The sequence below is a fragment of the Misgurnus anguillicaudatus genome, chromosome 24, assembly GCF_027580225.2.
Source record: "Misgurnus anguillicaudatus chromosome 24, ASM2758022v2, whole genome shotgun sequence".
NCBI lineage: Eukaryota > Metazoa > Chordata > Actinopteri > Cypriniformes > Cobitidae > Misgurnus > Misgurnus anguillicaudatus.
The window spans coordinates 6888121-6912962 of record NC_073360.2 but is presented as its reverse complement, the minus strand read 5'-3'; the positions used below and the strand labels follow the sequence as shown (position 1 = coordinate 6912962).

The window sequence follows — 24842 nt, the reverse complement described above, 5'->3', positions numbered from 1 at the left end:
TGTTTGTTTGTTTGTTTGTTTGTTTATTGTTTGTTTGAAAGCAGAGGGTGTGTTCTTTAATTTGATATAATTTGTATGTTATTTTGTGTATTTGGTATAATACAATTTATTTGTGTGGTTTATGGTTAAAAAACACATTATTTTCCACATACCGTACATGTTGTAGCTCCAGATTTCCCTGTATTCCTGAAACGCAAGGATTATGTACAAAACTCTTTGATGTGAAAAGCTCTGTATCCCTGATTGGCCAGCTAATCTGTACGTTGTGATTGGCCTGAATACCTCTGACGTCAGCCGGAAATGTGACGCTCCTTACCATGTTTGAAAGATTATGTCACAATGCAATGCTAACAGGAGTTAACTTATAGGCTGTGAGTCTGAAGCTGGAGGAATTATGATAATGTCGGTGTTGTCTTCATCACCAATCCCAGGAAGTAAACTGTTGCCTACAATCCGTGTGTTTGTTGTAGTCTAAGAAAAGAGATTTACGTTGAAAACGATAACTCGTGTTTACTTTCGTTTTTTCCTTTTGCATATCGTTAACATGTACTAATACACACTTACACACCAAAGGAAATGTAAAAACGTGAATTTGACCATTAGTGTTCTTTAAAATTGCCACTTTGTAGGTGTGAGCAAAAATGTGCTGTTTTGGGGTGTGTCCTTTTAAATGCAAATTAACTGATGAAATGCAAACACTGATCACCATAATGGTGGTTTGTTGAAATTGAAACTCAATTGTGCACTAAATGGCAGTGCTGTGGTTGAATAGTGCAGATTAAGGGGCGGTATTATCCTCTTCTGACATCACAAGAGGAGACACAATTTCAATGACCCACATGCTTGTAGAGAATGGTTTACCAAAACTAAGTTACTGGGTTTTTCTTTTCCACATTTTTTAGATTGATAGATGCACTGGGGACATATGTCCTCTTTAAGAGTGTTGGCTATTGTCTGCTTTATCTTTTCATACCTAAGATGAACAAGACCAAAGCAAACTAATGCTGAATACACATAAGCATTTCATATACACATACATGTTTATAATACACATTTACAGAAAACGTACTGTTGCCTAATCATTTCAACTAAGATATTATGTGACTTAAGCTCATTTCTAAAGTCAAGTCATGTTTCATTTATATAACCAGCAGCTGTAAACCTTTGACTGAATGCAAGGCCAAAAGTGTCTGTGGGTGCTGATGAAACAAACAGTGAACCTTGTTTATCAGTGTATGTGGGTGTCTGTTTGTAAAAGCACATTTAACCCCAGTGAGCCTTGAACACATCCAGTCCCAATCAATTTACCTGTTCAGATTGTCTCAGAATCAGAAAAGAAAATTTAATACTGGATTTAATACTGATCAGTCTTTCTGTATGCAATCTTGTGGCAAAACATGCAAATAAATTACTGTCTTATTTAAACATACCAACCCGCAACTTTAACAAACATGATCTGGAAGAGAGTCTCTCTCACAGAAGTTTGTAACACACACAGTTTTTATTATTTTTGATGTCGCCTTTTCCATGATTACTTTGGGTTTTGCATTTTGCAAACAAAAATGGTAAATGGACTGCATTTATATAACAGACCCATGGCCATCCAAAGCGCTTTACAAGTTGCCTCACATACACCCAATCATTCATACACCGACGGCTGTAAAAATAAAGATCTATAATGTGTCTTTTAGGTTTTTTTTGTTTTTTTTGGTGGATGGGGTAAAAGATCACTGTTTTGTAACAACTGCGATTTAACCTTGTATCAGAATGCAAAGCACAGAAAGCCACATAATTTCTCAGAATTTATATGAATTATTTAGGTTTAAATGTATATTTGATTTCAAATGTTATTGAAAAATATAATTCAGAATCCTTAAAGTTGAATGGTCAATAACATATGGCAAAAAATATAAATTTTTAAATATATATTTAAAAAAAATGTCCAAAAAAATATATGTGCTGTAATATATTTTGAAATATGTTTACAAAAATGTATTTTTCACCTTTTTTTGACCATTTTGTATATACGTAGTGTCATTTTGAAATGTAAAAATAAATATATTTATTATTAAGCATTTATTTTCACGTTGAATTGGAAAAAACTTTGTATGTTACAAACCTGTTAACATAACAGGTTTGAAAATATTAAAATTTAACTACAAAAATTTTCTTTTTATAATTTTATATTTATACAAACTTTATATTTTATACAAATTTTTCCCATGATGGGCACCAAAGGGACATGAATAAGACGCCATGACGCACTGAAATAATAACGTGATCTTATGTTTTACATAAAGTGTGGTTGTACCACTCGTACATTTATTTATATTTTCATACACAATGAAACGCATAATATGGACGTGTTGACAGGACTAATACGTTAATTATTTTCGCATAAACAGCTTTACAGATGTACAGTTTTGTACATATTACTATTCATAAATATTACATTTGTGGACATTGGCGTTTTTTACTCATGTTAACGACATGTTTTCAGTCGTATTTTCTGATTTATTTATTTAAGACAGTTTACTCAATTATGTAATGAAATGTTCATGACTTTCAGATATTATTACTATTGTTATAAAAATGTTCCTACACTTTTCTGTCTGTTACGTTGCCAAATATAAAAAGAATACATTACGCTTTTTTTATAAATTTGGGGGTTTGGTTTTAAGGTAAGGTTTGGGGTAGGGTTAGGATGGCAAAATCAGCAGTGTTAAATGAACACTGCTGTGGGGACCACCAGGTATGGGGCCTCATTTATAAAGCGTTTTTACGCACAGATTTGATCTTAGACCGTGCGTACGCTCAAATCCACTCAAACGCTCAGATTTATAAAACTTGTCTTTGACGTGGAAAAGTACTTACCCCCACGTCAGGTTCCGACTTGACGTACGCACGTTTCCTTGTGGCAATATTGCAGTATTGCGGGTAGGCATATTCGAAACTTTTTGTTTTGTACCTTTTGTGGTCAACATGCAGAAATTTTTTTCATTTGTTTTGGAGTTGTTCTTATTCAAAAAAGAAAAAAATGGTTAGATTTGTGCTCTTTTGTTAGAATTCATATATTTTTCTTAAGACTTTGGAAAATATTTAATTAGTTTTTTTCTCTTATGATATCTTATTACATACGAAATATTATTTGATTAATGTGTTACTTTTGTTTGCAACGTTTATTATAATTAAATGTAAATATGGTGATTATAAACCATTATTCCGTATTTTTCTATTAGAAGTTAAGCAATAGGCTACCTAAAATCTATTAATAATCTGATAAACAAGAAAGCTGCTAAATGTATTAATGTATGTCAGCATTTCCATGTTTTTATTAAATTATTTTTTCTCTTTCATCCCCTGGCTAATGTAAAAAAAGTGTTGAATATGTTTGATAAAAAATAAATAAATATTCGAAACTTTTACAGCGTCAACATCATTTGTATTAGAGCTTCGATCGGGCACAAAAAACCATAACCGAAGCCCCTGCACGTTGTGTCCGAGCCCGGCCTGACCGACACATAACAACGTTTTAATAGTGCGCCGTGACGTTCTCAACTACAATTCAGAGTTTTTTGAATTACAGAAATCTGTTTAAAATTATCTTAATGAGCTAATGCAACAAGGACGAAGCATGTAAACTGCGCTGTTTGTTTATTCAGAATAGAACCGTAAAAACATGCAACAATGATGCACACAGAAAATGAACAAACTGTGAAGAAGGCCTACTAGGCTACTCCAAAATAATTTAACCAGGTTTTGGAATATATTTTAAAACAAAATATGTTGGCCTATTTTGATATTTTAAAAGGTCTATTCTAATGCAAAAAGATGGCGCCCAAGCTATAGGTTCAGAAAACGATTTTCTAGTTAGTCATCTTTTCAAAAAATATTAAAAAATATAGCAAAATTGTTTCGCAGTGTTTAAGGCACATGTAAATGTTACAGAACATGTGCTTTATTGAATGAAAGTAAAACCGAATCGAATTTAATGATTAAAACGACGTGAAAGGAACTAAATTGTGAAGCCTCGATTTATCCAAGGGACATGCGACATTTAAGAGTGATGGGTATTTCAAAAATTAATACAAATTATTCCCATGCATCGATTTTAATGTTAAACATCTGTAAATCCAAATGAATCCATATGGAATATATTCCGACAGTTTAAGATATATACGATCTTTGAATTTTAAAGTCGAAAATATCTTATTTTAACACCGTGGCGCAGGAGGCATGGAAAACTGAAACAAAACTTTAAAGACACAAATATAATATATAATATAGCCTATGTTTAGCCTACGTGTAAAACTATATTTAAATGAAACCCGTGAATTGAAAGATCCACTAATAATCGCCTTAACTTGAGTGATGTCAATAAAGTTTCCATGTTAGAATTTAGAAATATTAAAAACTTAAGCAAACGACAACAAATATGTTTTCTTACCACTCGCCATTGTAGCAGTCAGAGAATTTGGCCTTTGAAAATGTAATATTTATATGCTAATGAATTAAATTAGAGGCGTTTACAAGGCGGAGTTCTAAAAGCATTCAGCTGCGCACAATTTTAAGATCATTTGTGATTTATAAACCGCACATCTGGAAAAGAGGCGTACGCACGTTTTTTTGTGCGTAAGCTCCTTTTCTCTAAATCACACTTACGATCATTTCAGAAATGGTCTTAGATGAAATGTAGGACAGTTCCTACGTCGCACTTTTATAAATGAGGCCCCTGGTGTTACTCATATAAACACCAGCAGTGTTCATTTAACACTGCTGATTTTGCTGCATAACATTATCAATAAAATGATTAAAGGAAAATTTTACAGCAATCTTTATGATATGAAAGCATTGGGTCAATTTTAACCCAGCATGTGTTCTGTCCAATATTTACCCTCTATGGGTCAAAATAACCCAGCAAATTTTAGAGTGTGGTTTATTTTGCTCTCCAGGTCATCATCAAAATATCATAATAAAAAAAACTTTAGCTGCTCTTCTACAAAGTGTATTTTGACCTTTTATCATCTGATTAATGTAAAAGCTGGTTAAGATGTTTATGTAAGTGCAAATTTCAGAATAGTCACATACATAACAGTTCCTTCCTCACCCATGCAGCAATAATAATAATAATAATAATAATAATAATAATAATAATAGTAATTATCTTGCCCAAAATATGTTTTTAAATATATGCTAAATTTTTGTAGAAAGTAAATGTTTTTTTAAATTGGTAAATATATTTAGTTTTACACCATATATTAACATAAATGTTTTGCCATAATGTTGGTATTTGTTGCCCCTGAAATATTTTTCATATATTTTTTGAAATAAGCTGAACTTGGTTGTCAATTTAACCAATTTTAAGTTGTGACTTTAAAAAGTTGACATAACTTATAAATTCAAGTTGAAATAGTTTAACTTACTTTAAGTTAAAGTAACATAAAAATATTTGTTGATTTGACAAAGAGTATTTTTACAGTGTATAAAATATAAAATGATAAGTATAGCTATTTTTGTAAACATATTTCAAAATATATTTCATCACAGATGTATTTTTCCCAATTTTTTATATTTTGAAATATATTGAAAATTATATTTGAAAATATATTTTTTTCTGTATGGGCATAAATGTGCACACAAAATTAAAATAAAATAAATATTTTTGATATATGTAGAGCCGTCCTTTCTCCATTTGTTGAATATTTTTGCTTCTGGTTTGTGCATTTTAATTCACAGAATTACAAAGTATGTTTTCTCCCAAAAATGTGTGTCCTATTTTGTCTATATTTTATTCCCTCATGTAAAACAGAAAACATGAGTAAAGACTGATATTTTTCTGATGTCTGGACTCTATCATCAGGGGTTTAGGAAAATAAAAGCAGATTATTCAATATATTGCGATCTCTGAGAAATTATATTACAAGTTTTGACTGAAACATTCATAACACTGGAATTGCTCAGCATATAAAAAACTGTAGTGAAGTGTGATTCACAGAAATAGTTGTTTGTACACAATCTTCAAACAATGTCCCATCCTTTTCCATTATTTTTAACTAACAATGAGTAATTTTAGTAACAAAATATTATAAATCAAAGGGCTTCCTCTAGCTTAACTCTTATAGAGCATTGCTTTAATGACACAAAGTCATGGGTTCAATCCCCAGAAAAACCAAACCGTACTGAAGAATAAAAGATGTATAGCTTAAATGCAATTTAATTCTCTTTGAATGAAATGGTTTAAAAGTACAAGTCCAGTTGTTTGGTTGATTCAATCACAGACATGAGAGCATCTTTAACAATTGAGATGTCTTCACTCCTGCTGGGTGAAAGGTGAGAACTAACAGCCGCTCGATTGGACCCTAAACTCCAAACAGATCTATTGATATTCAACAGAGAACAGAAGAGAAGAGAGAGAGAGATGAATGATAAAGAGAAGTGTTACACGACTCATAAACATGAATGACACACACTTGATAGGCCAATGACAATGACACTGACAGGAAAGAAAGATAGTCAATCCCAATGTGTGATCAGTTTTAAAAAAAGAGTTAAAAACTGAAACTGTAAAGCATCATAGCAATGGCTTGTGATTAACTCATGACACTGAAATGTAAACATCTTTTCATTTGAAACTGATTGAAGCCAGAGAATTTAGATTGACGACCTATAGCTGACAATTAATCGGAAATGCCTGAGCTGGCTTATCGAAAAGGAAGTATTTGCATTCAGTCAAATGATTTTATAGACAATAAAAAGAAACAAATGTTCAGGATAAAATAAACCAAGGCAGCTTGATCAAGCATAAATATGTAACTATCAGAAATACATCTTAACATGTTAGTCATATATTAATATAAGCATGTATTTACTTGTAATTTTCAAATATAATTTTTTTAATACATTTAAAAATATTTAAAAAAAAATATGCATACTGAAATATATATTTAAATATGTTTACAAAAATAAAAATTTCACCAATATATTTTTTAATTACTTTAAAAGTATATTTTAAAAATAAATAGATTTTAAAGCATTTATATTCACGTCGCATTGGAAGAAAACCTTTGTTTGTTACAAACCTGTAAACATAACAGGGTTGAAAAGATAAAAAATATATATATAATTTTATATTTTATACATACTTATATATTTTATGATTATACTTTATACATTTTATACAAACTTTTATATTTTGATGAGGAAAATAATATTTTTGCTTTATGGATTGTAAAATTTGAAATATATTTGTTGCCTCTAAAATACATTTTCAAAATATATGTTAATATAGTAAGGTTAAAAATAAATATTTTCTAATTAAAAAATATATTTAATTAACCTTAACTTGTATTTATTGTATTAAATATATATTTAAAACATATTTTTGGCCAGAGAAATGTTTTTTTGCTGTATGGGGCATTTATCAATAATGTCAAACTATTGTTAAAGTACAGTTAATTAGTTGTAAGATGAAAGGAAAAACTAAATATTAACATAACATTTAAGTGTCATTAAAATGTTATTTTTAGTATTTGCATTAATTTCTATAACACACATTACAATTTTGCATTGTTGAAAATCTGCTTAGATCAAAAATGTTGCTGTAGTTATGCAGCTGTCTGCCAAATACTGTACATTTAAATGTATGTTATTTACTGGCTATAGTTTTTCAAAGTTAAATGAACATTAAACATTAACAAGTCTTTATCTTTACAAAATTGCAAAGCATTCTTGGACCAGAAAATCCTTATCAACCTTTTTTTGTTTTTTCCATTACATTTTGGTTCCCAGAATGCTTTGCATGAGGCTGTTATTTTAGTGTTATTCAGTAAAAAAACAGAAAAAAAAACATAGTAAACATTTAGCTACAACAATTACAAAAATGACTACAAAAAATGACTTCAACATATCTCAGGAGCTCCCAAACAAGAAAGACGATTGCAGTAGATGATTATTAATAATAAATATAATCTGCAGTTGAATTTTTGGTCTCTTCAAAGGCAATAACATGAACAACAAATGCAATCAATGTGTTATCAATGTGTTTTCTGTTCTGACAGAGAGATTATTTGTCAATGCTGAGACTGTGGATTGAGAAATCTCAAGTCCTGGATAGACTTCAGTTCATTGATAGCTGATGTTTACAGACTGTCAATAAATGACTTACTCTAAAAATGCCTTTATAATTCCTCTCTCCAGACATTTATATGGGTGATCACTGTCTTCATTACTGTTTTGGGAGGTGGACACCTTTATTCTGTATGAAAGAAACCAAACTTATCTACCTTTTGACTTATTTTAGGTTTTATTTTATTTAGAAAACAACAGAAGGCACTCATACTCTATACTGGAAAACAATGTGTAATGCTTCAGTGTGTATCATTCTCATTTGTCACTTTATATATGAATAAATGTATATGTACATGATTATTATAAACTGAAGTCACAAATCAACAGGAGGATTTTGCTGAAGAAGTACCGCTGCTTACAGAGAATTGTATCGAGCGCTCGACAACATGAAAAAAACAGAACCTCAAAGTCCACAAACAGCTCAGCTGAATCTTTGACCTATTTGCTCTCAAACAGCGGTTGGCAGCGTTCACTAATGTTGTCATATAGACAGCGTGTACTAGGAACGATTACGACATTCCCCTTACATAGCAGAGAGCCTGGACCGAATGCCCCAGCATGTTGAACATTCAAGGAAAAGCCAAAGAGACATCTGTGCTCTGAAACTGACATTGATTTTTTACTCTGTGTTTGCTGGATTAGTTTACTTAAACTCCTACTCAGATGGGCTGATAGAGTTTGCACAAATCACTGCACGTTTGTTTAATCCCCTATATTTTATGTTTAATTTAAGGTTTGCATTTTTAGGACCAACCAAACTTTGACTTAATACAATTTGATGTCACTTCTTATAAAAATCTTATGAACAAGGATTAATAAAAGGGTTGATTTATTAAAAAGCACATCATTAACTACGCTGTTAAAGATTTCTGCAGAAATTACAGTATTACTGTCAACTGTTTGCCAGTAACTTACTGTAGATTTAAGTTGATGTTATTTACATGCAACAGTTTTTACAAAGTTAAATGAACATTAAACATTAACAAGTCTTAATCTTTACAGAATAAAACTAAAATAACAGCCTCATGCAAAGCATTCTGGGAACCAAAATCTGAAGGATAAAACTGAAATAGGTTGAAAACTATGCAAATGTTTTACAGTGAAGATTTATGACAAATTTTTATTTTTAAAAGTTTTCTCTGTCCCCCCTTTACAGTGTTTCTGTCCAAGCGAGTCCTTTGTCTCTTGATCACAGATCTGACTCCACATGAGGCGAGAGTTAGCCAAATAAAGAGCCCAGCATGTGAGCACTGTGTCTCTGTGTCTTACAAATAAAAGCATGCAATATTAGAATTAGCATTCTTATTTTAAACATTACAAAAGATGTTTAATAACTCTTAATTTCAGTGATTCCCAAGATTCATTCACTGTAAAAAATGCTCTGCAGCTGTTTGCCAGTAACTTACTGTAGATTTAAATGTATGTTATTAACTGGCAACAGTTTGTTCAAAGTTAAATGAGCATTAAGCATTAACAAATCTTTATCTTTACAGGATAAAATAAAATAACAGCCTCATGCAAAGCATTCTGCAAATCACTTTAAATCTAATTGAAACAGATTTTTTACGATGTTTGATTTTATAAGGTTACTATTAAAAATTAATAATTTTTCAATCTCAGACTGAAATAACTCGCGCTGTAACCAACGTATGATCGCAGGCCGCTAAGGGGCACTGTGTTCCTCTATTAAAGAGCAAATTTGGGTTTATAGTGTTGAATTATTTCCTCAAATGGTGCATATAAGCTTACAAAAGATTTATATATCATTAATAATCCTAAACGTGTTAAATTAATTTATGCATTTTTTTTATTCATGCAAATGAGTCAATTATCAAGATTTAAATGTAACTTAAAGAGCGATCTGATGAAACATTAAGCGGTCTGATGAAACATCAGCATTACATCACAGATATTTTGGTGGGAGATAAGAAACAAAATTGCACTAAAATGTTAAAAGTGCCATAAGTTTAAAGAAGTACTTGTTCGAAAGACGAACCGTATGCAAAATGTTTTCTTTGCTGAACACTGAATGATATGAACTAAAAAGATACTTGTAAGGTTTTATAAATTAGCATGTATTTGTGCTGACAGTATTGATGAAGATCTCCCCCGGCCTCTCAGTGGGTGACTTTTGAACCCTGCTCCTCCTGTGAGGAGTCAAGGGGGTGAGGTTCACCTCCACATATCTGCCCCCTCCGTCAGATTAGCCTTTAAAAGAGAAATCTCTGGCTCCAGTTCCTCAGTCTCTTTCCAGACCAGCTACATCAACAGGTAAGCAGCTACAGACCGTCAACATTACTGTCTATTAACCGAGAACATCTAGGAGTTTGTGTTTGTTAGAAAGTTTTGGGAAATTAAAAGAAAGCAGCTTGAAATGTGTGTGACTGTAAAATGTTATTTCTAATCAATTTAAATTGGCAAAAGATTTAGGAGGTTTAATAATCGTTTTTGTTATTGTTACAATGACTAGATGAGCCCTGACTGAAATTTGTCAGTGATTTTGGATAATGTGATTTGTAATCGCCACTTTACTTTATTTAAGTGGTTCAGTCTAAAGTTATCCAGGTCCATCACGAGTGTGTCCAAATGCATCCAGATGATTAGTTAAAATAGTCTAGTCTAATAGTCTGACGTATAACGTAAGATTAAACAAATCCAGAATAGTGACTTGCAAGTCTTACTATAGTTGTGGTATCCCTTTATCGTATTAAATTTCTCTCCATTACAGCAATAAAAAAAGTAGCCTACATTTTTAAAAATGCATTTTTACAAAAAAATTTTAGTGTGTAGCATCATTGTATGTTGAATACTGATGCGCTCTGATCTCTTATACAGATCTGAAACATATATTAATTGTTGCTTCAGAGATGATAATAAGATTTTCTCTTTTTTATTCAGATCCAGGATGAGGTTTATAGCTCTTGCATTCACAGTTCTGCTGGCAGGTATGCTCACTTCTCTTTTCTACAATGCGAAAATAAATAACTTTTAACTAAAGATGAGAAATTGGTAAATGTACACAGTAGAAATTTGCTGTAGTTATGCAGCTGTTTGCCAGTAACTTACTGTAAATTAAAATGTATATTATTTACTGGCAACAGTTTGTTCAAAGTTAAATAAACATTAGACATTAACAAGTCTTTATCTTTACAGAGTACAACTAAAATAACAGCCTCACGCAAAGCATTCTGGGAACCAAAAATCCAGAAATATGTTTTTTTCTGGTTCCCAGTATGCTTTGCATGAGGCTGTTATTTTACTTTTTTCTGTAAAGATAAAGACTTTTTAATGTTTAATGTTCATTTAACTTTGAACAAACTGTTGCCAGTAAATAATAACATAAATTTAAATTTACAGTAAGTTACTGGCAAACAGCTGCCAGTAATATTGTAATTTCTACAAACATTTTTAACCATGTAGAAATTCAGTGTTTTTATTTTTGCTTAAAATGAGAAAAAATCTTCCTCTCTTTAGGTGTGTAAAATAGACATTTTAATTGGACAAATGCAGTGCTGACATTTCAATATGACATTATTAAAGTATCTTACACATGACATTGATTCATTTCAGGTTGCCAGGCGCGTTTCATGCAGGATGCACCTCCATCGCAGCTGGAACATGCGCAGTCTGTTGTGCAGGTGTATGCAGATCAACTGAAACAATCTGCACACCAAGCCCTCAATCACCTTGATGACACAGAGTTCAAAGACTACAAGTAAGAAGCACAGTATTTGGATAATAGCATGGCATTAGGCTTAAAGTCAATGCAATCTGATGTTGTACAATTGGGTTCCCAGTGGCTTCTATCAACCTAGAAAATGTGATAAAGAACAACCCAGTAACTTTGTTTTGTTAAACCATTCGCTGTCATTAAAATTTGGCTCCCCTTGTGATGTCAAAAGGGGATCTTATTATAATAATACCACCTCTTAATCTGCACTATCCAACCATGGCATGGCCATTTAGTGCAGAGAGAGAAAATAATTGACAGCACAATTGAGTTTCAATTTCCACAAACCACCATTATGGTGATCAGTGTTTGCATTTCATCAGTTCATTTTCATCTTAAAGGACACGTCCAAAAACAGCACTTTTGTGCTCACACCTGCAAAGTGTCAATTTTAACATGCTATAATAAATGATCTATATGATATTTTGAGCTAAAACTTTACATATGTACACCAAAGATTTATTTTACATCTTAAAAAAGTCTTGTGAAAAGTCCCCTTTAAGAAGTGACAGCTAGCCTAAATTTTCTTTCTCTTGTTCAGAGAGTTCCTGGGCCAGTCCGTGGACAACCTCCATGGCTACTTTCAGCAGGCCTCCCAAGGCATAACCCCAGTTGCCACCCAGTTCGCTGAAATCTTGGCTCCAAAGCTCGAGCAGTTCAAGAAGGATGTGGAGGACATGCGCAAGCAGCTCGAACCCAAGCGAGAGGAGCTGAGGCATGTGCTGGAGAAGCACTTTCAGGAGTACGGCGCTGAGCTCAAGCCCATCCTCGAAGAGTACGTGGCCAAGCACAACAAGGAAATGGAGGAGCTGAAGACCAAGCTGGAGCCTGTGATCCAGAAATTGAAGGAGAAAATTCCTGTTAACTGGGAGGAGACCAAGTCCAAGCTGCTGCCCATCCTGGAGATTGTGCGTAACAAGGTTACTGCCCAGGTCCAGGATCTGAAGACTCAGCTAGAGCCCTACATCCAGGACTATAAAGAATCAGTGGAGAAAGGCGCCATGGAATTCCGTGAGAAAGTCCGATCCGGAGAACTGAGGAAAAAGATGAACGAACTGGGAGCGGAGGTCCAGCCCCACTTTCAGGCTATTATTGCAGCTCTCCAAAAGTCTTTTGCGTAAAGCAATCGCTTTTTAACATTCCCACTTCTTTCTTCCTTTCCACTTATACCCAATACGAAAACCTCAGCCTTTCTCAGAGAATACACCAACCTGTCTTTCTTCTATAGTACACTCATATGCACTTTTCACCAAACCACTAAACTTATGGACTTTAATCTTATGATCTAACACAGATACAGACATGAGAACACAGTTTGGTTTAACATTCACGGAGATGCTTAGCAAAACCCTTTGTTAAATGCTTTTTTGGTAAAAATTGATTTGCAATGTTTAATAAAATAAAAACTGAACAAAAAACTTGGATACGATTTCTTTATTGTCTTTGTTTTTCTTTGTTTTAGTAGAAAATACAATGTGCAAATCATTCTCCAAAAAAATATGTTATTACTACACATAACAAAAGAACTATAGCCAAAATGCAACCACAAATGAATAAACAATGAATGAGTTGATAACAGAAACATCAGCAGTAATCAATAGACTCTGTGATCTGTTATTCATTACTAATGGCAGAAGATGGATGATGTGCCCATATTTATGCCTTGGGGCAAAACCATCTCAACACCAAACCATAATAGTTTTCTGAAGATTCACATTCACCTGTGCTTTTCAGGTTTTAACCTCAAAACCAGGACTGTTTTTCATCTGCTATATATTTGCATTAATGGTAAAAAGAAAAATTAGAAATTATTAGAAAATAATGAACACACAAGATGATAATGCAGCGTGAAGCGGAGTGCATTATTTTCAAATAGAAGAACCGGTGTCAATTATTCCGCTTATACCACAGCAGACATTGCTCTGGTGGTTATTTTAAGACATTTGACAGATCAGAAGAGCTTTACAGACGTATAGAGTAGTACATATTCCTATTCATTAATATTAAAATCACGGGCATTGGCGTTTCTTACTCGTATTAATTTTCAGTCATATTTTCGGACTTATTTATTAAACACAGTTTTAGTGCTGCCTCACGATTAGTCGTGACTTATCATTTCCAGAATAAAAGTTTTTGTTTACATAATATATATGGGTGTACTGTGTATAATAATTATGTATAAATATTAGGGCTCGGCATAGATTAATCGCGATAATCTCATACAAAATAAAAGGAATTTTTTGCATAACATATGAGTTTGTGCTGTGTGTATTATTATGTATATATAAATACACACACATTCATGTATGTATTTGAGAAACATTTACATGTGTATATACATTTATTTGTATTTTTATAAATTCTATATAAATAAAAAAACTATATATAAATAAAACATTTCTTAAATGTATATATATGTATGTTTGTGTGTGTTTAAATATACACCATATTTACACACAGCACAAACTCATATATTATGCAAAAAATTACTTTTATTTTGTATGAAATTAATCTAGATTAATCTATGCCCAGCCCTAATAAATACACACGCACGCACGCACGCACGCACGCACACACAAGACTACACTTTAAAACCTTAATATGAATAACACTAATCATTTAACCATTTTATAATATTTAGTTTGTTTGCCATGACTTTTTCTATGCAACAATAATTACACCGAAACACAACATAAATTCACAAAAGATGTTCATTTTGTTCATTCGCTGTAATCCACACCTTTAAAATTCATACGATTTCAAGGAACAGATCAAAATTCAGTCCTTTATCCATCGATCTTTATCCCAGTTCCTATCAGCGACCGTAACGTTAAATCTCATGTTTGTTATGAATTCAAATGCAAATATTGCGCCACAAGCAGCTTTACGACACATTGCATTAAGGCAGTGATATCAAACGCTCATTGTCTCTTGCGTGATACATCACAGATTTGTGACATTGCCGTCTTTGAGTCGATGTACTTTTGAAATTTGAAATGACAAAGAGAAGCTGGATTTATATTCTTGTGAATTAATAACTTTAATATTTCTCTGTTTATAAACTTCAGAGAGGACTGCAGCTGCAGCACATCCTCATTTTAACTACTTTTGGTCCTCATTTTAAAATTTCGAAATAAATAAATAATTGAGCTTACACTTGTCTGTCTGTTATGTTTTTTATTTCTAACAGTCCATGATTTAAATAAACTAATCTTTAAATGCTATATCGTTACTAAAATGTTCCTACACATTTTTATTTTTGGAATTTTCTATTAAAAGGGTTTTAAGTTTAGGGTATAAGGTTAGGGGTAGGGTTAGGGTGTTAACATTATCGATAAAATTATTAAAGGGAAATTATATAGCAATCTTTATGGTATGAAATATTTCTACGTTTTTTTGTAGCTGTAAAAACATTATAATGCTACGATTAAAGGTATAGTTCACTTTAAAATGTAAATTCTGTTATGATTTACTCATCCTCATGTTGTTCTAAACCTGTATGATTTTCTTTTTTCTGATGAACACAAAAGAAGATATTTTGAGAAATGACGGTAAACACACACCAGATAGTAACAATTGACTTCCATAGTAGGAATAAAAAAATATGATGGAATTTAATGGTTATCGACGTCATGTGTGCTTACCATCATTTATCAAAATATTTTCTTCATCATTTATCACAATACTTCCAAAATATTTTATTCCTACTATGGAAATCAATGGTCACTTTCTGCTGTGTTTACCATCATTTCTCAAAATATCTTCTTTTGTGTTCATCAGAAATTGTTTTTTATACAGGTTTAAAACAACATGAGGATGAGTAAATCATAACAGAATTTTAATTTTAAAGTGAACCATCCCTTTAAATGTTGTAAATATTTCTACATTGTACGCTTTAGCATCTTTAGCAACATACAAAAAGTTTTGTGTTTTTGAAAGTTAGGTATTAATAATACGTATTAACAGTGAGACCAGGCTGAAAAAACAGATCCAAGTAAAAATGCTCCAGAAATGTAATAAACAGATCCATCTTGACTGTTTGGCAGGACCTTAAGGCAGAAGTCAAAGTTGATACAGTAGTACACATGAGGATCAAAGGTCATCACTAAGACTTCACAGCAGGTCGTGCATCAGAACAATGGTGGTAAAAGTCCAATTAGCTCTGTGTTGAGTGTTGCAGATGTGATACTGGAGCGTTAGATCAATTATTGCCACGGAGCAACCGATTCTCCTTTCCTCAGTCAATAATGTTGGGTGAGGTGTATGTAATTAACAAATACTTGAGTTTAATACAGAGTAAGTTTGTGGGTCAGGGGTTGTGAGTGAGTGAAATGGATGAGGTGTTGAAAAACTGAATCGTAGGGTCTCAGAGATGATATAAAGCCAGGACGGCACTGTCCCAACTCAGAAACGTTCAGATCTCTTCGGAAGACACTGCTGGACTGGGTTTTCTATGTGTAGCAGTATTATGAATGGTAATTATCTTACTTTTTGATTATGAACTTTATAGTTACAGTTGTGAGTGCGATGTTTCTCTTATGTTATATTTATTTGCTCTCTGTCTATAGCGTCTGACTTATCACAGACCTGTACTGTGGCCCTGCCGTGTACTACAGACAATGAGCGGTCATGTGCCAAAGCCCCTGAAATCGCCAGTGTCCGAGTTCAGCTGGAAATGCAGAGCTTGTGGCAGCAATTTGACCAACTGGGCACAGAAATGATCGTGACAAAGGCTGGAAGGTTTCATCAATTATTGCATCTGTTAACTTGGTCGTTGTGTAGTATTACTTTAGGAACTATAGTTTTTTTAAAAGTAGCCATAAGTAAATGCTTGTCCATGCAAAACTCGCTGCCATGATACTAAGGTATTGTGGGTGCTTAGGGTGAAGGTTAGGGTTAACCCTATATGTAATCCAGCTTTTAACGTATTATATAGAAATAACTAGGTGATCAAAAACACCTACCTGCGCTTTAATCTTAGGTCTGTTCTTTAAGGTTAATCACTTCAGCTAAATATCTAGGTTTTGAGAAACAATAGTGAAACTACCTTAACTTGTTTTTATGAAGCACATTTATCTCTATGACTCATGCTGTCTTTTGTTTCTCCAGAAGGATGTTTCCTACATTTCAAGTCCACATCTCAGGCATGGACCCAGCAGCAGAATATGTTCTCCTAATGGACTTTATTCCTGTGGATGACAAACGATACAGGTAGTAAATTAAAAATGACATTTCTAAGTAATGCTCGAATGTAAATTCAAGATTGCGCTTCTCACAATCTTGCATTGCAGCTTTACATTAACTACTTATAGTACAGACATAAAAAATACAAAATTATGAAATATATAGAAATACGTGGAATTATTGCATTTTTTTTCATAAGATGTACATTAGTGATATAGTAACTGTGAAAATATTTGTCCGTAGGTTTTGTAAAATAACTGTTGTGTTTATAGGTGTATTACGCAAGTCCAGCAAGCAATTTTGGCTAAAACAAGGCAAAATTTGGGCTGTAAGTGAAAGTCAGATAGACGTCTAAACATAGCCCAAGAATAGACAGTACGTAAATGCTTAGAACACCTTCAATACCTGTTGACTTTGCTTACTTAATGGAATATCATAAATCTCGCAAGTTACTTTGGCAAAAAAATGGCATGTAACCAAATTTATTTAAGCTACATTTAAACAAAAGTTTTATATTTTATTTTACTTTACTTATCTTTTTTGTTTAAATGTAGCTTAAATAAATTGATTGCAACCACTTACGTAAAAAAAAAATTGAGTAAATTCAATGACTCATTTTTTCAGTGTAGGGTAGAAGTGGGTTACTCATAGCTGGACTATATTGGATCTATTAACTGTCCCGGTTATTGCTTGTTGTGTATCAAATTTTTCGATATTTATTGACTATAAAATTACCAAATAGAAAGATGACATAATTGAAGACAACTTCATCAAAATTAAATTATTTTATAAAACGGACAGGCATCGGAAATTCTTGGCATTTTATTCGAAGTCTTGTACCTCCCTCAGTACAAACTTCTGAGATCATGAGCAATTAACCCCCAATTTCCACCGACTGCGGAAAGGCTGCGGAACGCCGGCGGAGTCAATCGGTTTCCATTCAAGTCAATGTGTGTATTTCCACTGACTGTGTTCCGAATCCGTTACAGCTCCGGCCATCCACAGCCCTCCGGCACAAATATGCAGATGGCAAAATTAAATGTATATTAAAAAAAATTAACTTGTATTTAGCATATATTTAAAAAAAATTTGGCCAAGAATACATTTTCTGCCATATGGGTTGTACAATTAGAAATGTATTTGCTTGCCCTGGAAATATATATTATTTAAAATATATTTAGTTATAACCTTTATATCAACATATATGCTAAATATATTTTGGAATTTATATTTAAAACATTTTTGGCCAGATAATTTTTTTGCCACTTTGTGTATCCACCTATTTGCTGTTTGTCACTTTTTTCTTTACATTGATGTGTGAAGCTGTTTTCTCGTCATCTTCTTTACGTCTTTCTTTTGATTAAAGTAAAAGAGCTTCACAAGATCTACATCTCCTTATCTGTTCTCATCCTAACTATGACAGAGACAGATAATGATAAATTGAATTTGAAAGTTATGATGTAAATGTATCTCTTACACTAAATCTATCAAAGATACACTTTGAGATTCTTGTGAAAATATTATAAACCAAAAATATTTTGAAATATTTAAAACATTTCCAGTTCCAAAAAATAAAAAAAGGCCATTAATCTTAATGAGTTTATCTGTACAGGTATGCTTTCCACAGCTCCTCCTGGTTGGTAGCTGGACGTGGAGATGTAGCGGCACCTGGTCGAGTTCACTTTCACCCGGATTCACCGGCACGGGGAGCACAGTGGGTGAAGCAGACCGTCTCGTTCGACCGCCTTAAACTCACCAACAACTTGCTGGATGATAATGGCCACGTAAGAAGAAACACAAACAAATACTTGCAAAAATGTGAGAGTTCCTGCAGAGAGTCAAACACACGTGCTTGTATCCAGATGATCCTGAACTCCATGCACCGGTACCAGCCACGGCTCCACGTGGTCTTGGTTGACAAGAGCCGAAACAGCCAGCAATCCGCTCACCGCAACTTCTGCACGTTCACCTTTCCAGAGACCCGCTTCATCGCAGTCACTGCCTACCAGAACCACAGGGTACCAAACAATCCAATATCTAAGTTCTTGCTATTTCTTAGCCTTTAGCTTGCTTAGCTGTTAGCATGTAACAATCTTGATTTTGTTTTAAAATTTAAAGGAGTAGTCCACCCAAAAAATGGGACCCACTGACATTTTAAAGTAGGAAAAAATGCTATGGTCAAGTCAATGGAGAGCATTTTTGGGTTAACTACTACTTTAAGCTCCATATTTAAACTTCCCTATTAAAGTTAGTTTGCTGTAAGTGAAACCATTACACTAATGTCTTTTCTGCCATAGATTACCCAGCTGAAGATTGCCTGCAATCCTTTTGCGAAAGGCTTTCGTACAGCAGAGCCTGAAAGCAGGTAATAAGTAGGGCATATAAAGCCCAGGACACACCAAACTGATGCCAAATAACTATTCTGACTGTGAATTTTGCACTTGAATACCCCTCAAACACCACAGCCAATATGCACATGTACTTATCTGTGTGATGGCATAATGACTCTCACACACCAGTAGGTGGCAGTAGGTTTGGTGTGTCCCAGGCTTAACAATACAGACATACTGTACTACATCAGACTGACATGGATTTCAGCTTTATTAGAATTCTCAACATCAGTAAAACATCATGGGGTGGTTTCCCGGACAGGGATTATCTTAAACCAGGACTAGGCCTTAGTTTAATTTGGAAAATAACGGAAATTTAGCAAACATGCCTTACTAAAAACATTACCTGTGTGCATTTTGAGGCAAAAACGAAGGGCACTCGTGTATTTTAAGATATGTCAGTGCAAGTCATTTTCAGTTTGGACAGCTCTTACGTTTATTTTAGTCTAATTCCTGTCTGGGAAACCGCCCCCATATGTTTCTAGAATTTTAATTAATTTATTTATTGACTTATTAAAGTCACAATATGTAAGATTTTTTAAATTAAATTGTTCCAAAATCACTAGCAGAGTGTAGCTACATTTTGTTTACTTCTGTACTTGTTTTCAACAATGTTTGAATCTGGAAAATCTTTGCAATTTTAGCCAGTGTAGCGTCCCTCTTTCATTGCATGTCTACCAAGAAGGATTAGGGCCAAGCTAAAATAAAAAATAAAAAGATCTTGAGATTTAAGTCATTATAATGCAAGTTTTAATTAGAAGTTTTCCAGAAAAAAAAATCAAATTTAGGGAATAAATTCATAAAATTGCGAGAATAAAATCAATATAAAGAGAATAAAATCATAATATTTCGAGAATAAATTCAACACTACAAACACATTAATGTAAAAATATGACATTATTCTGAAAATATTATGACTTTATTCCCGAAACCTCACAACTTTATTGTCATAGTGTTGACTTTATTCTCGAAATATTACCACTTAAAAAGTAATTTTATCTATTTAACTTTTTTCTCTAAAAAATATTAGTTAAATCATAATGACTTTAATCTCGAGATTATTTTATTTTTTCATTTAAACTTGGCCCTAATCCTCCTTTGTATGTGTCAATGGTGTCATGATCGCTTTATTTCTGCTATTACTGCTGTTAAAATCATGGGTGCGTTTGACTGATGCAGTGCTGTGCAGACCAATCTGCACATGGAAATAAACCCCACGGGACTTAATCATGTTCATGGATGACAAAAAACCTTTTCACACACAGATTAGGGAAAATAATTTGGAAATGTGTCTGGGATTTGTTTGGGATCGTTTATTTTAGTTAAGTTGATTTTTTTAGTTTAGTTTGATTTTCTGGTATCTGTGCGTGCGTTCACACACTTCTTATAAAGAGCCTGTAAAGACACGTAACATTTGTATTTGGTATCATGCACATGGTGGATTTAGCATTCAGCATCCTAAATTTTCTATCTTGAGAAATCACTTTTTTTTAGACTTGATTGTGAGCTAGAGCATCGCTTACCATTTCATTAAGCTGGTGAACAATCTCAGTTTCGACGCAGATAGTGAGGAGCTCCCTGATCTGTGTTTCTTTAGAATTGTGCAAACATTTGTGAATGCTGATCTGCATTATAGACTCCCCGTGTCAAAGGGTTGAATGATAGCTGCTTTGTTGCAATGACTCACTAAGACACATCCCTTACGGCATTGTTCCTGTATTTTGTTCACACAGGATGCTTTCCCGAAATATAACGGCAGTCTTACTAGTTCCCTATTTTGGGACTGATCCCAAAATCAATTCCAGGACGTGTTTGAGTTCACACAGAAAGCACTCTGGCAAATTGTTTAGCCAATTTTCTGGGATCAATGCGCTGTGTGAGGATGAAATAAAGTTTGGCTTGATAGAAGCAACAACTACTACTCTGCAGAAACTACCTCTGCATGCACTGGCATATGACATTATCACAGTATTAAAAAAGCATTTAGATCTGGACAGTGCTGCATGTGAAAGTAGTATTTGCGGTGTCTAGCATGCCACTCTACTAAAGTTTGCCAAACTTCATCATCATCATGATCCACACTTTACAAAGGCAGTGGAGGGGAAGACTCCAACTCCCATCTCTTTTACTGTGTCATCAAGCTATGCCTTTGTTGTTGTTTTACAACCTCTAGCAGTTAAAAATGTCATATTGTGCCATCGAACACCATCAATGGCTATGTTCACGGCAAGAATAAAGATAAAGGACATGCAGTTTATCTGCAATTCACCTATCCTGTACAATAAACCCTGACACAGTGAGAACATAAACACTTCGAACAGAAAGAGCATCTGACTTAGCCAAGACTCAAACCAGAAACCTTCTTGCTGTTATACTACCCACTAACCAGACTACCTACCCTTTACTTTAGTAAAATAACTTTAATGTACATCACCTGGTGCCTTACTGCTTGAATTTCATTACTATCTTATTTGTTAATAACTGCTGATAAGCTAAACTGATATTATGACAAATGTGTTTTTAAGCAGGTCCACTAATAACTCCAGACTTGAATCTGCTCAGCTGTCTTTGCCGTGGAACCTGCGCGAGGAAGCCACCCTGAGAGGCACTGTTCGTGACGATCAGATGATACGAGATGAACAGCATCTTAATCGTGAGTTCTGCCGCACACATAACATCGCTCCAAAAGTGTGTTTACAATTTAAACGAATCTACAGCTATAAATAACCTGATGTAAACAGAAGTTTAGGTTGGACATATGTGCATGCCATCTTTTCCTCTTTTTCTGCAGGTTATTCAAATTTTCATGATCCAGGCCTACAGACAGCATTTCCTGAATCACAGCTGTCATATGATGAGGGGATGGACTGCAGCTCAGGCAGGAAGGATAGAGAATCACATGATTATTTCTACACTGGCCCTATGTTCTTCACATTGCCCTGTCAGTGGGACAGTTTGGGCAGATCTGATAGAAGTCTGACTGGTTAACAGAAAAACTTTTGTTCACTTAAAGTACATTTAGGGTGTTTTCAGACCTGTAGATCGATTGCTTTGTTCTGAAACAAATGGCTACAATGTTGCAATTTTATGTTGGTTCGCTTTGCATTCACAAGGGAATATTTGCAAACAAACCAGACTTTGTTAATACAAGTCACGTGCAAGTAAACTCTCCTTTAATATCCATATATTTTCCGTGATTCCGCTCAAAGTTATCCGTCAGGATTGACAAACACTTTTTTGGTAACTGTGGTTATAATACTTCATTATTTGGAGCAGGAATCAAAACTTAGGTGGGGCAAAATTCTTACCATGTACCTATTGCGGAGACGGGCAATTAAAAGACGTTTTATAAGGAACAGGTGCGCTTTGGTTTTGAATGGCGTTGACGTGCTCAACAGAACCCTAATGGTTAAAAAAGCAGTAAGATAGCCTGTTCATTGGTCCGTTGAGTCTGATTGCTTTCACACTTATACTGAAGTGCTCCAGAGTTCGTTTTCAATAGGTCTTATGCCCAGCTGCACTACTTCCTGGGCGTCGGCCAGCTCCTTGTTTCCTGTCTTCCATTGTTGGACGGGCTGATTAATTCAGGTGTGCCTGACCTCAGTAGTCACAAACAAACTGACAAATCCAGGTATGCCTGACCTCAGTAGTCACAAACAAACTGACAAATCCAGGTATGCCTGACCTCAGTAGTCACAACAACAATAATCAGACACACCTGGATTAATCAGTTTGTCCGGTGGTGGCAGACAGGAAACGGGGAGCTGGCTGACGTTCAAGACTATTGTGCAGTGTTCGAATTATGTATGGGGGTCCCCTAGCTAAGCCCTAACCCCCGGCACTGGATCAATGTTTTAATCAAAGAAACCCATAATAACCATTAACTCAAACCCTAAATATTTTTACCCCTCAAATTTAAGATTTTATTTAAAAGCTCCTAACGCAATCCTAAATCAAAATCTAACAATCTGTCAATTCCTCCAAAAACACAGCATGAGGGCAATTGAGAGTTCAGACAGAAATCTTATGTATTAGTTTATTGTGAAATTGGGACAAATAATAGACAGTATTGCTTTATGGCAGCACAGCACTAGAGTTTAAAATTATTTTATTAAGTATTTTAATTTGAATAAACCGCCCTTATTTATATTTTTGTGCTTATAAGCGGTTCCCTCAATGCTTATAGGAGGTCAGGGACCACCCCAGCACCCCTTTAATTTAAACACTGCAATCGGGCCGAGACCACTTCGTTCAGGCGGTCTTGGAGCGGTTGTTTAAGTGCGGATCTGAGTGTGATTGATGTGTTCACATATGCCTAAATGAACCGAACCAAAACGCACCAGCTTCCGAAACAAAGGTTCAGGTCTGAAAAAACTTTTACACTGTAGATGTTTTGCTTAAGCTATTTTACACTGATCTGACTAAGGCAGACAAACACTACTTAAAATCAATGAGTTTGTTAATGTGTTTGCTGAATCAATGTGACTTAGCCTTTTCATGAACGCTTTATTTAATATTCAAGTTTCTTTAGTGCTTTTCACCATTTTGCATTGTTGCAAAGCAGTTTAAAAGAAAGTACATTGTAGAACAAACAAAGAAAACCTAAGAATAAAACAGCATAGAAATAAGGGAAAAAATACACAGATAATATTGCAAAATGTTTTGTTTCATTTATTGGCGGTTTGAAATAAAGACATATCTTTTCTGAGCACTTTTACAAGATGTCAAAACGGGACTATTTTTATATAATAAGATTGTGCTTATGGTGATAATAATATAGCTGATATTATTATGATGTATTTCTTGAAATAGTTTTTCTTGGAATAATTATTTTCTTTGACACTGAGTACCATAAGCGTGCATTACATGTGGAGTCTAAAACATAGCATAATACATCTCATAGTGTATGTAAGCATCTGACACATCATTATAGCCTATTGTGTTACCACCAGCACCTTACTTATAAAATGGTTAATATTTAAATAAACAAAGGTAGGCTAACGAACAAACATTTTCATAGCACATAAGAACAAATAGGTTATTTATTTGCCGGGAAATGATGTAGCAGTTATTGCATGAACTTCAAGTCCCACAATGCATCACTTTAGCATTTAGCTTCAGTTGTTCGCAAGGTATGTCTGAAATCAGATTCGTTTTAGCGAGCCGGATCGTTTGGATGGTTCTTTTTAAATCGGTTCATAAAACAGATTCACCGAGTCATCCTTAAAAAGAACAGATGATGCGCCGCTTCTGTTTCCGATTAATATATTTTGTAAAATGTTGCGTTTATTGTGACCTATTTTAAAATGAAAATTAACCAAACAAATAACTTTTAATCGAAATGTTCATTAACGTATCGCGAATCACTGTGACCGAATCAGAAAAACGAACCTGTGTGAATCGGACACCGA

General features: G+C 33.9%; 2 protein-coding genes across 4 annotated transcripts; both read left to right on the top strand.

Annotated features, from left to right (window-relative positions):
• The first annotated feature begins 10288 nt into the window (after nucleotides 1-10288).
• On the top strand, nucleotides 10289-13279 carry apoa1b (apolipoprotein A-Ib). The gene is made up of 4 exons (XM_055195846.2): nucleotides 10289-10398; nucleotides 11026-11072; nucleotides 11698-11842; nucleotides 12399-13279. Exons 2-4 carry the CDS (start codon nucleotides 11033-11035, stop codon nucleotides 12976-12978), a joined length of 765 nt encoding a protein of 254 aa, XP_055051821.2. The 5' UTR covers nucleotides 10289-10398; nucleotides 11026-11032; the 3' UTR covers nucleotides 12979-13279.
• A 2493-nt stretch (nucleotides 13280-15772) lies between these two features.
• Nucleotides 15773-23081, top strand: LOC129437597 (T-box transcription factor TBX1-A). Of its 3 annotated transcripts, XM_055195850.2 has the most exons (8): nucleotides 15773-16332; nucleotides 16426-16597; nucleotides 16967-17068; nucleotides 18654-18825; nucleotides 18904-19059; nucleotides 19339-19406; nucleotides 21957-22084; nucleotides 22223-23081. In XM_055195850.2, the coding sequence occupies exons 1-8, from the start codon at nucleotides 16311-16313 to the stop codon at nucleotides 22417-22419; spliced, it is 1017 nt and encodes a 338-aa protein (XP_055051825.2). In that variant the 5' UTR covers nucleotides 15773-16310; the 3' UTR covers nucleotides 22420-23081. The 3 variants fall into 3 exon arrangements, with proteins under 3 accessions (XP_055051825.2, XP_055051824.2, XP_055051823.2); XM_055195849.2 differs by having other exon boundaries at nucleotides 18654-19059; nucleotides 21960-22084; XM_055195848.2 differs by having other exon boundaries at nucleotides 18654-19059.
• Nucleotides 23082-24842: the final 1761 nt, after the last annotated feature.

What these genes read in the sequence shown, in the direction of transcription:
- LOC129437597 (XM_055195848.2), top strand. Translation starts at nt 16,311, where the DNA reads ATGTGTAGCAGTATTATGAATG. An exon ending in GTGTAGCAGTATTATGAATG is followed by an intron (nt 16,333 to 16,425) that starts GTAATTATCTTA and finishes CTCTGTCTATAG; the next exon opens with CGTCTGACTTATCACAGACC. An exon ending in AGATGAACAGCATCTTAATC is followed by an intron (nt 22,085 to 22,222) that starts GTGAGTTCTGCC and finishes CTTTTTCTGCAG; the next exon opens with GTTATTCAAATTTTCATGAT.
- apoa1b (XM_055195846.2), top strand. Translation starts at nt 11,033, where the DNA reads ATGAGGTTTATAGCTCTTGCATTCACAGTTCTGCTGGCAG. An exon ending in ATTCACAGTTCTGCTGGCAG is followed by an intron (nt 11,073 to 11,697) that starts GTATGCTCACTT and finishes GATTCATTTCAG; the next exon opens with GTTGCCAGGCGCGTTTCATG. An exon ending in ACAGAGTTCAAAGACTACAA is followed by an intron (nt 11,843 to 12,398) that starts GTAAGAAGCACA and finishes TCTCTTGTTCAG; the next exon opens with AGAGTTCCTGGGCCAGTCCG.